At 52.2% G+C, this 14,692-nt stretch overlaps 6 protein-coding genes across 6 annotated transcripts; 2 read left to right on the top strand and 4 right to left on the bottom strand.

The window, feature by feature from the left end:
* Positions 1-1,100: 1,100 nt before the first annotated feature.
* Positions 1,101-2,506, top strand: PV08_10438 (uncharacterized protein; the record flags this gene model as incomplete). Its single annotated transcript, XM_016384752.1, has 2 exons — positions 1,101-1,268; positions 1,682-2,506. 2 exons carry the CDS (start codon positions 1,101-1,103, stop codon positions 2,504-2,506), a joined length of 993 nt encoding a protein of 330 aa, XP_016231354.1.
* A 717-nt stretch (positions 2,507-3,223) lies between these two features.
* On the bottom strand, positions 3,224-4,111 carry PV08_10437 (uncharacterized protein; the record flags this gene model as incomplete). Its single annotated transcript, XM_016384751.1, has 1 exon — positions 3,224-4,111. One exon carries the CDS (start codon positions 4,109-4,111, stop codon positions 3,224-3,226), a length of 888 nt encoding a protein of 295 aa, XP_016231353.1.
* A 1,369-nt stretch (positions 4,112-5,480) lies between these two features.
* Positions 5,481-7,210, bottom strand: PV08_10436 (glutamate decarboxylase; the record flags this gene model as incomplete). The annotated part of the gene is made up of 4 exons (XM_016384750.1): positions 5,481-5,592; positions 5,645-6,810; positions 6,872-6,899; positions 6,951-7,210. 4 exons carry the CDS (start codon positions 7,208-7,210, stop codon positions 5,481-5,483), a joined length of 1,566 nt encoding a protein of 521 aa, XP_016231352.1.
* Positions 7,211-8,031: 821 nt separating this feature from the next.
* Positions 8,032-9,336, bottom strand: PV08_10435 (uncharacterized protein; the record flags this gene model as incomplete). The annotated part of the gene is made up of 4 exons (XM_016384749.1): positions 8,032-8,746; positions 8,793-9,053; positions 9,106-9,244; positions 9,300-9,336. The coding sequence occupies 4 exons, from the start codon at positions 9,334-9,336 to the stop codon at positions 8,032-8,034; spliced, it is 1,152 nt and encodes a 383-aa protein (XP_016231351.1).
* Positions 9,337-10,253: 917 nt separating this feature from the next.
* PV08_10434 (uncharacterized protein) lies at positions 10,254-11,834 on the top strand (the record flags this gene model as incomplete). Its single annotated transcript, XM_016384748.1, has 1 exon — positions 10,254-11,834. One exon carries the CDS (start codon positions 10,254-10,256, stop codon positions 11,832-11,834), a length of 1,581 nt encoding a protein of 526 aa, XP_016231350.1.
* An 875-nt stretch (positions 11,835-12,709) lies between these two features.
* Positions 12,710-14,607, bottom strand: PV08_10433 (uncharacterized protein; the record flags this gene model as incomplete). Its single annotated transcript, XM_016384747.1, has 4 exons — positions 12,710-13,861; positions 13,939-14,163; positions 14,249-14,353; positions 14,431-14,607. The coding sequence occupies 4 exons, from the start codon at positions 14,605-14,607 to the stop codon at positions 12,710-12,712; spliced, it is 1,659 nt and encodes a 552-aa protein (XP_016231349.1).
* Positions 14,608-14,692: the final 85 nt, after the last annotated feature.

Below are 14,692 nucleotides of genomic sequence, written 5' to 3'. Positions count from 1 at the left end.
CCAAGGAAGAAAGCGACGAAGCAGGACTGTAATGTGAATTAGTGACTAGCATGGTGGGGGTCGAATACTCTTTGATGAAGTTTACGGAGGAATACCAGTCGATTATAGTGGCCAAACAGATTGAATTGACGATCCTGACTGTATCGGCTGTACAGTTGATATATCTCTATATCTATACACGTATTGAGAACCGGAACCTGTTCTAGAGAAGCTTCATCACCTAGTAGTCCATTCCTGTTAGTCTATGGGTATGCTTTCTTCGTCCACAAATAAAGTGGCCTTTGATTATGCGGTAGTGCCTGGATGAAAATACAATGCCTCGAAAAGGAGAATATTTAGAATACGCTCAAGCTGTCCAATTCTCTCGCGCTCATCCTGATAGACAACAACTCGGTCCTAAGCCCACAGGGCCCCCCAGTTTGTGACCACTAGGGATACACGCAGCACCAGTCCCATCACCCCTGTCCTCATACGCCCTTTGATCACCTGTACCTCACGACCAGGGTCAGACTTCAATCAAAAGTGGGCTGTGCGAGGTGACTTACCTGAGGTGGACAGGAGTCGGAGAAGGGCGCGTCTATCACTCATCATATCATTTGACTTTTGATAAAGGAACTACTCTTCCGCTCCAGCCTCCGCATGTCCTCGGCACTCCGCGCTCTCTCAACCTCTTTATGCTGTAGTGTTATATCGTGAAGCTTTGGGATTCTCAGGCCTCTGGATAGAGCGTCTCTACCTCGTCGCTTAGCGGGTTCAATCTCGCCCACTTCTGATTCAACTTAATTACGGCATAATACATTATCTCGCGATACGCCCGATACGTTATCGAGTGATACACGATATACCTGATACGAGATATACGTCTATCTTTGAGACGTATCGTCTCTGACTGACGGAAACCCCGCGATAAGTTCACAACCGAATCTACCGAGCGAGGAAGGATCTCAAAGAGTCAAGACACAAGCTATCAATTTGCACATTTACGTTCGACTTCGGTTCCAGTCCCGGTCCCAGTTTGTATCGTACTTGATAGGTTTTGAGGTTTCAACGGGTTCAATAACATCATCATCGTCATTATCAACCACCATCTCGACATCAACATGACCGACGCGATCCCCGTCGTTTCATTCGAAAGGTTTCTCAAGGGCACTCGTGCCGATCAGCAAGAGGTAGCGAAACAGGTCTACGATGCCTTTTCGACTGTTGGATTCATATACTTGAAAGACACGGGTATATCGCAAGCTAGAGTCGATGAGATTTTTGAATTGGTACGTACATCGAACAGGACTCAAAAACTCAAACCAGGGCCTATGCTATACATCTACCGATACTAGTGTGCTGCGATACACTCTATGCTTCCTTTTTGTCGCACTGCATAGTTTCATCCCCTCGCATCCACCCTCTACGAAAAGTAGGAGTTGTGCGAGCCAGTCAGCTGTATCCTACTTACTACATGGTGGTGCCGGCATTTCCGCCGGCATTTCCCTCTTCCCCCCTTTCTCATCCAGCCTTGACTCCCACACATGAAACATTCACAGTTGTCATCAACACTTATCACCACATACCTTCCTGCACCTCATGCCTAATACCTGATATCTGATACCCACATCTCACACCTCAAATCTCACGTCTTATCCTTTACCCAGAAGTGTCCAGCTAACAGAGCAATCCGATGTCTAAGGCCGAAACGTTCTTCTCGCTCCCCCTCGACCAAAAACTCAGTTACAAACTCTCGTCGGCGTCGACCAACCAAGGCTACACGGCCGACGGGGCCGAAGGGATCAACGACCACAAAGAATGCTACGAGCACCGCCGGTTCGCCAACCCGCTGTGTCCCTCGTCGACGGCGCTCCCGGGGTTCAAGGACACGCTGGACGGCTTCTACTCTGAATGCCTGACGCTGTCGTTGGGGGTCCTCAAGTGTCTCGCCATGGCGCTCGGCCTGGGCGACGACTTCTTCGCGCCCATCACGGCCCACGCCGACCCGCAGCTGCGCCTGATCCACTACCCGCCGCTGCACCGCGACGTGATCGACGCGCAGGGCCACGCGCGCATCATGCCGCACACCGACTTCGGGCTGTGCACGCTGCTCTTCCAGGACGGCACGGGCGGCCTGGAGATCGACCCTGCCCACGACGGCGAGTTCGTCCCCGCCCCGCCCGTCGCCGGCACCGTGCTGGTCAACATCGCCGACATGCTCCAGCGCTACACCAACGGCCGCGTCAAGAGCACGAGACACCGCGTCGTGAAGCCCGCCGCCCAGGACGGGTTCGTCGGCGACATCTTGCCCGCCCGCTACAGCATTCCGTTCTTCGTCCACCCGGACCCGGAGACCATCATCGACCCCATCACCCTGACGGAGGGCGAGGTCAAGCTCTACGAACCCATCAACGCGGGTGAATGGAGGATTTGGAATACCACGAAAGATTATAAACTCAAGGACGACTCTGCAAACGGCGGAAGGGTGTTTCAGGAGATGGGCGGCGTCGTCGAGGTCGCTACTTGAGGGGTTACTGACCCAGTGCAATAACTTGCTATTGATTGCCTCTCGGAGATCCAGCACCTCTATCATGTCCCAGAACCATGTCAACACAGCCATGCCTCATTGGACGCACTCTTTTGTTGGGGGGATAATATAGTCTCGTGGATGTGGATGTGGATGTGGTTATGTTGTTTTCATTGTTTATTTACCTTGATAAATTGTTTTCTATCTTGCGGATATCGATAAATCTCATCATCGGTATCGGTATCAGTTCCAGTGTCGATTTCAATAATCATTGTCCGTGATTTGTTCAATAGCTAAATGTCACCCTTGAGATATTTATACACACTGCGGATCTTCGACTCTTTTCAAACTCCGCTCAAGCCAACCGCTCCTTACCTTCTAACATCCTTTCTATCACATGCATGGAAGTTCTCCTGGCTGCGTCTGTCCACGGTCGTTGGAACAAGCACTCAAAAACAACAGCAAGCAAGCATTCCGGAAGCAGAGAGGAGACAGACACAAAACAGAAGCTATGGGGCTCGAAGGGAGAGAAAATATCATCTTCACACTTTTGACCTACGCCTGTTTTTCGCACGTTCTACCAATTGATATTTCTCGACACACAAAGACTGCTAACTAGATCGGTGTACATAAAAGCAACGCAACTCACCTCATGATGTTGTCGAACTGAAGGACCAGCTTCATCCCTTCGTACTTACCTTCTCCTCAATCTGACCATTACGAATATCGAACACGCCCTGACTGTAATTCCTCAGCCAGCCACGAACGCAGGCAGTCCATCAGAATTTGCAGCGTGCGCGCTTGTTCTGAACCTGCGACCCGTTCCTGGCGCCACATGAGTCTTTCCACGGCTCTCGCCGCTGGAACTACGGCCTGGAGCTTTCCCTCAAGCGCCACGATAAGGCGAGCGTCAGCCTCGAGCTCACGCACAAACTTTCCCAGTATTCCGTTCGGTGGTCGTTGGCCGGAGAGGCGCATCTGAAGCTCTTCTGGAGACACTGCCGAATGACGCCGGGCAAGTCTCTCTCTACCGTTGCTCAGCTGGCGCCAGGTCTCGGGAAAGCCACGGGCAGGTTTGTACGACCACAAGTCCTCATACAGATAGGAGTAGGAGCCATAGGCCTTGAGGGCGACAATCTCGAGTTCAGGGAGAGACATGGTAGCGAGGTTGCGGGGCATGCTGTACTTGTAGCTCTGCGGCGATCTAGCCCGCGGATTGTTGACACTCTCCCGGTAGTACTCGTCCGTATTTCTCGACCGACGCTGATGCTGTCTTGATACGTCCTCCTCCTCGTCGTCGTCGTCGTCCGAGTTGTAGTAATTTGAACTACGCCGGCCCGACGTTCCGTAGTCATAGCGGCGTTCGTAGCGTCCCCCCGTGCCCTGGGAAGACTCGCGGCTCTTCGATTGACCCTGTCCTGCGTCAAACCGTGTCCGTCTGTCCGGGTCGGTCAAAACTTCCATTGCTTCTTGGATCATGACGAATCGGCTTGCGTTTCCTCCTTTGTCGGGGTGATGCTGCCTGGCAAGCGTCTTGTAAGCTGCTCGAATCTCTTCGGTTGTCGCTGTGCTCGGAACCCCGAGGACTGCATAGTGGTCGGTCATGGTTGCTTGAGAGTGTAAATGTAAATGTCAATCGACTGAGGTCCAGAGTCTTCGAGGAGCTGGGATATCTGTCAAGAACCGTATTAACCCAGACCAGTTCGAGTTCGAGCTCGAAGGACGTATATGTAGTCGTGTGTATGCGCAACATTGTCAAGTGTAATACCTGAACGAAGACGTAGGACAAAGGTCGCACAATGCATCTTGCTTGCAAACAGCCCTGAGGACAAGAAAGAACCTTGATCCCGTCGCTACAATGATCTCTTCATCAACGGCGAGTCCTTGGCTTTGATCATGACAAAGGAAGCGGACCAAATCTCAAGCGATGAGAGTTGAGGCCAGTTTCCTAGGAAGAGACAGAGAATCATCTGTCAATCCGACTCCAAAGAAAGTTTTAGCTACAGTAGGTACTTTTGGAGGTACCTAAAGGTAAACAAACTAACCACTCAACTAGCAAGTAACTAACTACAGAAGCTGCAGACTAATCCCACTCCGGCTATATCCAAGCACCCACCCGCCCTTTGACTCTACGACGCCTTCACGACACGACTATCTCTTCTCGTTTCGGCTGGCCACCTTCGACAGCGACCGTCATACAGTACGAAACACGGAGGTGACTTAAGGAAAAGGGAGCAAAAGAACCTGTCCACTTCTGCGGAGAGATTGAGAATGCTCCAGACCAGGCACAAACATTGAGGAATCACGTTCAAGCCCATATCTTCGACAGCACGCTTCCGTCAACCCCCCTTTCCCGATTACACGCCGTGGTTTTGGTCAGCTCGTATCGGCATCGACTACGAGTAATTCCCCTAGTATGTTCCAGCGCTCACGCCTCCGTCAAGTGTGGACGAGAGACCACCAACTGGACGGCCAGGTACCAAGCGATGGCCCAAGACGCTGAAGTGGTGCCCTACAACAAACGCAGTCAGCCCGCTTCACATGACCTCAAACGAAGGCCGGTCGCTGTACCCTCTTTGACTGGATTGAACTGGGCCACCTGTCTGCCTATTGTATTGCATGCCGATGCAATGTCCGAGGCTGCACTGTTCAGCTCGTCTTCTTCGGTCCCGACCAAACATGTGGGGGAAGACAGGACTCGTGCCGCCGAGTCCTGGACATGCCTGTGGTGTTGCCAATCTGAATGGCACGTACATATTTAGGGTCAAGCAACATGTCACTAGAAATAGATGAGAGGCCCGAAAGTACAAATCAGCTCCGAAGGCTCGATGAAATGATTCAATTCAGACAACTAGCTACTGAGTATGTCTGCATTGCATGTCCACTTTTCCTTGTGCTTTGCTTCTCATCCCCCCAAATTTTGAGATCATATCCTGTGGTATCGAATTCGTTTGTTTTCCCTTTCACCAATCATCTAGCACACAGCATGAGTCTTGCCATGTTTTCCTTGAAGAGAGTGTTTTTCGTCCTTGTACGGGTGGAGGTTTGTCCCTGCCTTGCCGTGTCGGGTGTGGTTCTTGATATGTCTGGTTTGCTAGGTCAGCATACTACACGAGTCCATCTGTCCGTAATACATACTGCTGGAAGTTCTCCATGGTCTTACGATCCATCTCGCCCAGAACTTGCAGCGCAAGTTTGATGTCGTTGACTAGACTGTCGCATCGTTGCTTGCTGAAGTCCTCACGGACGACAACACGCATCATCTTGAGATTGTTGCTGTGCGGCGCCATGGTATAGGCAGGGACAACCCAGCCGCGTTCACGGAGCTGGTGGGCAATTGCAAACTCGTCGAACTGATGCTCGTCGTCAGGGTCCAAGCGGAAGGCGACGACGGGGAGAGAGCGGCCGCCTCCTGGAGACATGAGAATAAAACCAAGCGCTCTCAGCTGGGCAGCGAGGTAGTCAGATGTGCGAGTGAGGTTGAGCATGATACTACGATACCCACGCTTGCCCAGACGAATCATCTGGTAGTACTGACCAATGACATGGCTGGCGCCCTTGCTGAAGTTCAGGGTAAAAGAGGCTTGGTCAGCACCAAGGTAGTTGATGTTGAAGACAAGTTCCTTGGGGAGGTACTCTGGCGATCTCCACACCGTCCAGCCAACACCAGGATAGACCAAACCATACTTGTGACCAGACACGTTGATACTGACCACCTTCTCCAAGCGGAAGTCCCAAACCAGGTTAGGGTTGACGAAGGGAGCCACGAAGCCGCCAGACGCAGCATCAACGTGGATGGGGCAGTCGATTTTGTTGGCCACCAGCAAGTCATTGATCTTCTTGACATCTTCATACTCCCCAGTGTACGTGAGACCGAGGATGGCGCAGATGCCAATAGTATTCTCGTCAATCAATTTGATTGCTTCCTCGGGGTCAATGACATAGCGATCATCGGTGCAGTAGACATATCGTTCCTCGACGTCGAAGTAGCGAGCAGCCTTTTCCCAACACACCTGAACTGCACTGTTCATGATGATGTTGGGCTTTGAAGCATCTTTGCCCTCTGCCTGTCTCGCCTTCTGCCACTTCTTTTTCATGGCCAAAACACTGAGCATGATGGCTTCGCTGGACCCAATTGTGGATGTACCAATGGCATTCCCTCCATCTTCCTGATCCGGTGCGTTGAAGAGACGAGCGATCATGTTGACACACCGATTCTGGATCTCAGCAGTCTGTGGATACTCTTCGTAATCAATGAAGTTCTTGGAAAAGGCTTCAGTCATGAGTTTCTCTGCTTCATCTTCCTGGAAGCTGTGGTCAGCAGTCGCTCGACTCGTGCTGGGCAACGCAGGCAGCAGGACATACCATGAATGTGGTGACAAAACTTGCGAGGCTATAGAGACGTTGTCAGTATCTCCGAAGAGTGTTTCTACATCAGACTCACTTCAGCATTGGGTTTCCATCCAGGCTGAGTTCGTCTTTGATCATGCGGTATGCAATCTCCTTCGGCATCTCTTTCTCCGGCATTTCATGATTAGGCAAATCCTGAGCAGCAAAGCTGGATCCGTAGACAGAGGTAGAGAATTCATCCTCTTCCGGGGCTGCCAGAGAGATGTGCTCGAGACCAGGGACGAGGGAAGATCTTCGAGAGGGAAGGTTTTTGCCCTTGAGAGGGTCTGGCTTGACACTCTGAAGATGCACCATTTTGGTGGTATGGAGCTGGAAGAAAAGAGAGAGTGTATCTGAGACTGACGACGAAGGGGCACAGGAGGGAAAACCAGAAGAACTATGAGAGTCAGTGGCAAGGACAAGCGGTCAAAGGTGGTAGAAGCATTCCACGTAGCAAGGGACAGTGGTAGAGGAATCTGAGCTGGTTTGCCAGGATACGGGGCAGCTAGGGCAGCTTCGGGACAGATCCTGTGTGATTGGATGTGGAAAAAGCTCTGTCACATTGCTTTTGCCCTGGAAGTCTGTTACAGCATAGGCTGTGAGCTCGGACTGGCTTGATGAGTGATGATTGAATGATGATGAGAGCAAAACCCAAAGCGAGACTGCGCACTTTTCTTGTGGTGTGAATGACGACGATAGGCCGGGGGGGATGTGACGCTGCAGCTACGGCGTAGTGCCTGGAGAAAAATGGAGTTGGGGGCGCCGGTGCACCTTGGAACATCCCTGCAATCCCTGTAGACACGCCTGGACACCCCTGTAACGTTCGAGCGAGCGCCCCCCTTGAGGCCACGAATCTACAGACACGCGGCCTCTAGTGAGCTTGTTGTTGCTTAGCCGGCGACTGATGCAGTAATGGATTGGCACCAACACGCGGCACGAGGGGCCACAGCACAAACTGCATGCCTGGGCTTGTGCCGCCACCTGTTCCTGGAGTCGATCCTGGATGCACGAATCACTCATCACCATCACCACACACCTCTCTACACCCCATAGCACTGGTGTTGCGAAATTATGTCACTGTCCCGAGTACGATATTCTGAGTACAGAGTTGTCCTATGCATACCTGGCTCCCACTCTCAAGCCCTCGCATTGACCCAGAACTGCTTGACGGTACCCTCAATCTCCTCCGTGCTCGCCTGCAATTCACTCGACTGCGATCGGAAGAGCCGGATCGCACGGACGTCATTCAGTGATGCTTTCTCCAGCGAATAATCCGGTCCAAGATGATGGTATATCTGGGGCCCGGCAGCTCCATACAGTTCTTTTAACCTGACCTTAACGTCCAAACGCGTCTGACGATCGAGCCTCAAAGCGCGTTCACTAGTGCTTGAAAGCGACGAGGTCGACTCCTCAAGCTCTTCCCGAGTCCCATCTTCGCCCTCTTGCTTTCGCTTGGGCCAAGAGAATTTTCTCGCTAATCGCTCCACTGGGCCGGTCGACATCTCATCAAGCTCTCTGCAGTCTTCCTCTGGAGGTATACCAGGGCCGACATTCAGCAGAATCGATATCTTGGCGTCGGATCCATAGAGACCAAAGACTTCGTCGAGGGCGATTGCCGTGATGGGATGTGATTGAGGAAACGTCTCGTCGAAGTAAGAGGTATGTGCAAGCCTGTAAGGCTTCAGAAAGAACTTTGCAGCTCCCGTTGCGGCAAATGCTTGCGATACGCGACACCTTTCCGGCTGAGGCCCTGGGAGTATGTCCTTTGCGTTCGCAGGTAGCTGGTATGATCTGAACAGCTCGTACTTCGATCCCTGTGGCTTGGACTGCTGTACTACCCCGACGGCAAATCTAAGACTGTCAGTCACGGTTGATCGAGGGTCGGTCTCGGACTTACGCATATTTGCATCTACTGCGACTATCGTTCAAGGTAGGATTGACTGAAGTTGCAGAGAGTAATGTCCCATCCAGATCATACCGTTGCAACGTATCTTCGATCACCGTGACCAATCGATCTTGATCGAGTTTGAAGCAACGGTTCCTCTTGTGCCATCGACTCGTTCGCTCTGCGCAGTCAACCTTCCTCGCAATTTCCATGTATACGGCCATACAAGTTGCAATGTCGAGACGGTACCGTCCCAACAGCAAGGCGATCCATCTGTATACTTTGGTCAGCCTGGCAATGTTGTTTGGTTCGGGATAGAACCTACCCTCCTGTGCCTACGCCACAAATAACGTCGAATAGTTCATGAGGAGCAGGAATCCTCGTAGCCTCGTTCTGTTTGGCGATTTCTTTACATACAGAGTTGAGAGTGCTCAGCGTTGCCAAAGCTTGCAGACCACCGCCGTCTACGGTCGTCAGTACTGAGAACCATCGATACCTGGGGCCTAGAATGCGACGTACCTAGGGTGAGAACTTTGAGAGGGCGTTGTTCGCTCATTGCGAGTGTCTCGGTGCCTTCAGCAAAAAACTCCACTGACTGCGATTTTATTCGAACCGATTCTGGTGAACTGCTGACTTGGTTTCCTCCAGAGAATGTCGACCTGGGGACTTATGACCAGCTGGTCGGCAGTGGGCAGTGAGGCGTGATGAGCCGAGCCTGGTCACGTGTGGCCCAATTCACCCCATGACCATCGGATACGGCGTACGAGCAATGGCTGGAGTGTGACGACACGTCCAGTCTCTAGAACCTGACGAGTGCAGTCATCAGCTGCGCGGTTTCTGCTTCTGCACAGCCTGGGACTTTTGAGTGGCAATGAGGCGCCTTCGTCGAGGGCTGCCCCAATCACCCGGAGTTTCAAGGGGCCACCTGAGCATCGCCTCTTTTGGTCGTTTCAGCCCCATGCCTGCAGCCTAATCAAAGCCGCCGCAACAAGTCACCGCCTCGAGCCAATCAGTCCCTCTGGTATCCAAGAGATGGACATCACCTGTGAATGTGACTGGACTATGTGACTACGCCTGGTCATCTGGCGCCGGCTTCAGGCTGATCCCGCCTGAGTCAAGCACTTTTCTGGAACCTTTGCACCCCAGATTTAGGGGCTGTAGGCACATTCTGCAGAGTCCAATGCGCTTTGCAAAATTTTGTTATGTCAAGAATTGACGGTGGTATCTTCGTCGTGTGCAGAGGGAATTTGTCGTCACGAGCACACGCTTTTATATCAACGATTTGTTCCATCTTGTGGTCAGCGAGTCCCTGGTTCTCAACCTGCTGTAAGACGACGCAGCAAACACGTAGGAATAGGATTGGCTTCATCTACGTGGAACAAAAAGCTTTGGCATAAGCTCCCGGACACCGCCTAGTTCTAAGGCTACAACACAGGACCACAACGGTGTCGAGTCAGTATCGTCTCCGGCACCATGGGCTCTAAGGCAGCAGTCGCCGAGACGGCTCCCTCTCGCCCAATTGCCATGGTGTCGCTAGATGGAGGCGGCGTTCGTGGACTGTCATCATTGCTCATACTACGCATGTTACTCATCCTTGTCACCGAAGAGCTCGCCAAACGCAACGCAATCCCCAAAGATCGAACCACCCTCAACCCCCAGGATGTTTTTGACATCGCGGTCGGCACCAGCACCGGTGGCCTGATTGTTCTGATGCTTGTCAAGCTCAACATGTCCATTGATGAGTGCATCGAACAGTACAAGATCCTTTCCGGGCGCATCTTTTCCAAGGAACGGTCGGCTATCAAGAGGGTGTTTGGCGACTGGTCAAAGTTCTCGGGAAGAGAGCTGCAAAAGTCGATCGAGAGTCTGCTGGCTTCTCGGGGGCATCCGCCTGATCTCAAAATGCGTAGCCCGCATCCAAACAGTATGCAAGGAACTGTTCTTTGCCACGAAAGACCCAACCCTCATCCTATCTTCTTCTGCACCCACGAGTGCCAAGGACCGTACCGACAACAAATCCTCGACTGTGACCTGGAGTTACGGCAGGCAGCTCGAGCAACTTCGGCAGCTCCGTCGTATTTTGAACCGATGATCATCCGAGGGCGCTCGTTCACAGACGGCGGTCTCGGCGAGACCAACAACCCATCTTGGGAAGGCAAACTGCACTATCACAAGAACCACGGGCTGAATGAGGACGAACAGCTCGTGATGATCAACATTGGGACAGGGACTTTGCCACAGGAATTCTTCCAACAGCCGTTGCCAACACGACCATGGTGGGCCAAGCTGATTCCAAATGGAGTGGTCGATGCACTCGGTCTAGTGGCAGATCTAGTCAAGATTGCGACGGAATCGGAACAGCGGGCGATCGATCTGTCATACATTTCTAGCATCATTCCGAACCAGTTCTTCTTTGATAGATTCAGTGCCGACACTGGACTTCATCACATCAAGCTCGACAATTGGAGAGCTGTCAAGGATACCGATGGTCCCAGCGAGATTGAAACCAAGACGAACGCATACCTCAAGAAGCCAGAAGTTCGAGACCGCCTCGTAATAGCTGCGAGAAGGTTGGCGGATGTTTATGTCACACGCAACAACAAGCCGGTGTCCCGATCGAGCACTCTGTCCGAAGAGATTGCCTCGGTCCTACCTCAGGGGTCGTCACTAGAAGATGTTGCCAGAGTCGACCTCACCATCCAACTTGGCTATGACACCCCCTCCGAACGGCTTCAATCTCCAGGACGCCGCAGCATCGTGCTCAACCATCCAAGCGCTGAGAAAGCTCCCAGCTTGATCACCGGTTCCGACCCGACTCGATCCGCAGAAACGTCTCAACCGCCCACGCCAAACCCGGCTCCCAAATCCCTCTCGAACCACCATGAAATCACCGTCGAGCCTGAAGAGTCGGACTTGCAAGGTGAAGGTGATCAGTTCGACGGGACCAAGGACGTTCCCATCACACCGCTATTCGCCTCGTCAGGACGATCACCCACCAGGAAACCGAAGCGGGCATCTACGTATCCTCCACGGTCCAGCCCGGTTGAAGATTAATCGGGTCATGATGAACCACGGTGCCGTTCCAGCTTATTAGTATTGTGACAGGAGCATGTTGAAGCGTTCAGCGTCGGATGTAATTTTAGTGGGGCACAAAAAAAAAGGAAAAAGACTTTCCATTGCAAAGCAGTTATCTATGCGTACAAACAGGTATAGGGGGGTTCGCCAGGTGCGGCGCATTTCGGTATATGTAGAACCGGTTGATGAGAGCGGTCATGATGGACGCATTCTCTCAGATACCTGTCTGAAATCATCTCTCAGTGCCAGTACCACCAGGGTCGTTGTCGGGATATCAAGAGCGTGGCTAAAACGAGTCCAATCAGTCACTCAAGGTTTGGTGGGTTGTATGTACCTTTGACGAGGAAAAAGGCATTTGAAATGTTGAGGCCACCAGCCTCCATTACTGACTACCCTTGTATGGGCTTGTATGGGCATGTATGGGCTCCTCGTTGGCTGGTTAGGTTGATACAATGGGCGGCGAATGAAAATACTTCGTTTGACGGTGATGATGACGGTGATGTCGATATTTAATTGTACGAGTACGAGTACCTACCTACCTACCTACCTACCTACCGTTGAATCAATGTGTACCTACTCACCTACCTTTCTCCCTACCTGCATAACAGTGTTGTTGGTCAACGGTCCCTCAAGGACCTATGGGACCCACTGGCTCTCGGTAGGAGTTGGTGACTGATCCGGTTCCACAAATACTGGGTATATACAATATAGCAAGGCTGAGTCCTGACGCGTGACGTGATGCCTGTAGGCTAGGGAAAGTAAGGCGGGTAGTACATAACATAACACCAGCTAGCGAGTTCCATTATATACATACATGACGCGGCTACGTTATATATCCCAAAACCATTCCCTGGTCATATCCATCCATGTTCCCACCGTTTCGACGGATCGACTTGGGCGTTCTCCTTTTGCAAATCATCAATCATGCTCTGCAGAAACAGATCCGTCCTGTGCGGATCGTACTGTCGTAGGTAGTTCGTGTTGCCAAAGTAGTAGCTGTCGACGTCGAATTCGGAGGGCTCAATCTCCGACCGGTCGTCGTCGTAGTGCGAACTGGCGGCGTACGACGGCGGTTTGGGAGAGTCCATGCGTGGAGAATATGGAGGATTCGGGAGGATGAGGACGACGTTGTCGTCGTCGTCGTTCTTGTTGTTGTCGTTGGGAAGGTACGGCTGTTGCTGCTGCTGGTGTTGTTGCTGTCGTTGCTGTTGGAAATTTCCCCAATGCTGTGAAGGCGAAGCAGGGATTCGAGGTGTCGTCGCACCGCCGATGTACGGCGATCGCTCAATCACGGGCGACAATATGTCTGGTTGGCGGCGACGGTGGTTGCTGCGGTACCTTCTTCGAGACGGGGTGTATGCAGGTGCAGGGGCGTGGTAGCGTTGCTGCCGCAGCTCCTCGCTCTCGTCGGGATGCTCTGACTTTTCGTAATGGTCAATGACCGCGTCGTACGACTCGACGCTTCCTATCTCGTGGACTTTGCTGAGGAGTAGCTCGCTCCAGTTGTCGTCGTCCCGGTCCTTTTCGGGCGCGCAGATGACCGGACCCGGTTCGTCGAGACCTTCCCACTTTCCCGACGCCGCGTACTCGTACCGTGGCGGGCTTGTCTCGAAGCCTAGCTCGTGCCCGAAATCTCGGGACGTGTTGGTACTCTTGACGGATCGGGTGGCTCGGAGGCGACTCGAGCCGAAGGCCCAGAGGTCCCACATGACCATGCCGAAGGAAGGTAACGAGGCGGTGATGATGCTCAGGTTCATCGAGACCTGCACCCACGTCTGTAGAGTGACCATGTTCCATGTCAGATCCTTGGAAGCCATCACGAGTCGAAGGTGGTAGAGTTGAGGAGCTGCGACTAGCGGCAGAACGACCCTCGAGCCAAGCAGCAAACATACAAAGACCCTTTGGTCGCGGGTGGTTGATGCTCTGCAAATCATTATGACGGGTAGAATGAGCGTGACGGCATCGATGACGATGTCAGCAATGACAAAGGACGTAAAGAATGTTTGCTACGGATTTGATGGTCAGTAAAGCAATAGACAGGTACGTCAAACCGGAGAGACAAAGATTCAAAAAACAAACATACTCGGTCGACACATCGGTCGTCTGCCACTAACCATGGCGTTGGAAGGGAGCATTGGAAAGCAAGGATAGCCAGCGCAAGCGCCGAGTATATGACAATGATTCCAAGTAAGCAGTTGCAGCCAATTCGGACCGGCCGTGGTGGCTCGACATTCTTGATAATCAATACTACAATGACTTGACCGAAGGCGAGTACAAGTCGGGTAAGGAGATTCGCGGCGTAGATGAGCTGATCCAAGGAGAAAAGTCAGTAAGTGCTACTTGATCGAACCACATGTAGCTCCTTCTCTAGTCCAATTATCAACACAACATACCTTTTCGAATGTTGATACCTGATCCGCATCCAACGTGTCGACATGTCGACCGAGGCCATTCGAGATGGCCGAGCGTACAAACACGGTCTGTGCCAGTAAAAACACCTGTATTGTTTGTTTGTGATGAGCCGCCCAAGTCCTCTGTACAACGCACACGAAACCGAATGGGTGTTACAACTCACCAAAGCAATGGGCAACAAGATGTCGGTAGATTCGACGATCCGACTGATTCGGTGTCTCGCGACTCCACGCACTGTTACCACCAGGACCGAAACACAAGCGAGAACGATTGTGAGGATTTCCAGAATGGATCCATGGTACTGCTGTCCGTCTCCTTTCGCCTGCACCTCGCTCGCCATGAAGTCGACAACCTCCGCGCCAGAATAGTTGCCTGGCTAAACCATCAAGGAACGAAACAGTAACTGTCTGAAGAAAAGAGCGTCG

Source organism: Exophiala spinifera, assembly GCF_000836115.1.
Source record: "Exophiala spinifera strain CBS 89968 unplaced genomic scaffold supercont1.8, whole genome shotgun sequence".
Classification (NCBI taxonomy): Eukaryota; Fungi; Ascomycota; class Eurotiomycetes; order Chaetothyriales; family Herpotrichiellaceae; genus Exophiala; species Exophiala spinifera.
This window is presented reverse-complemented; position numbering and strand designations above follow the sequence as displayed.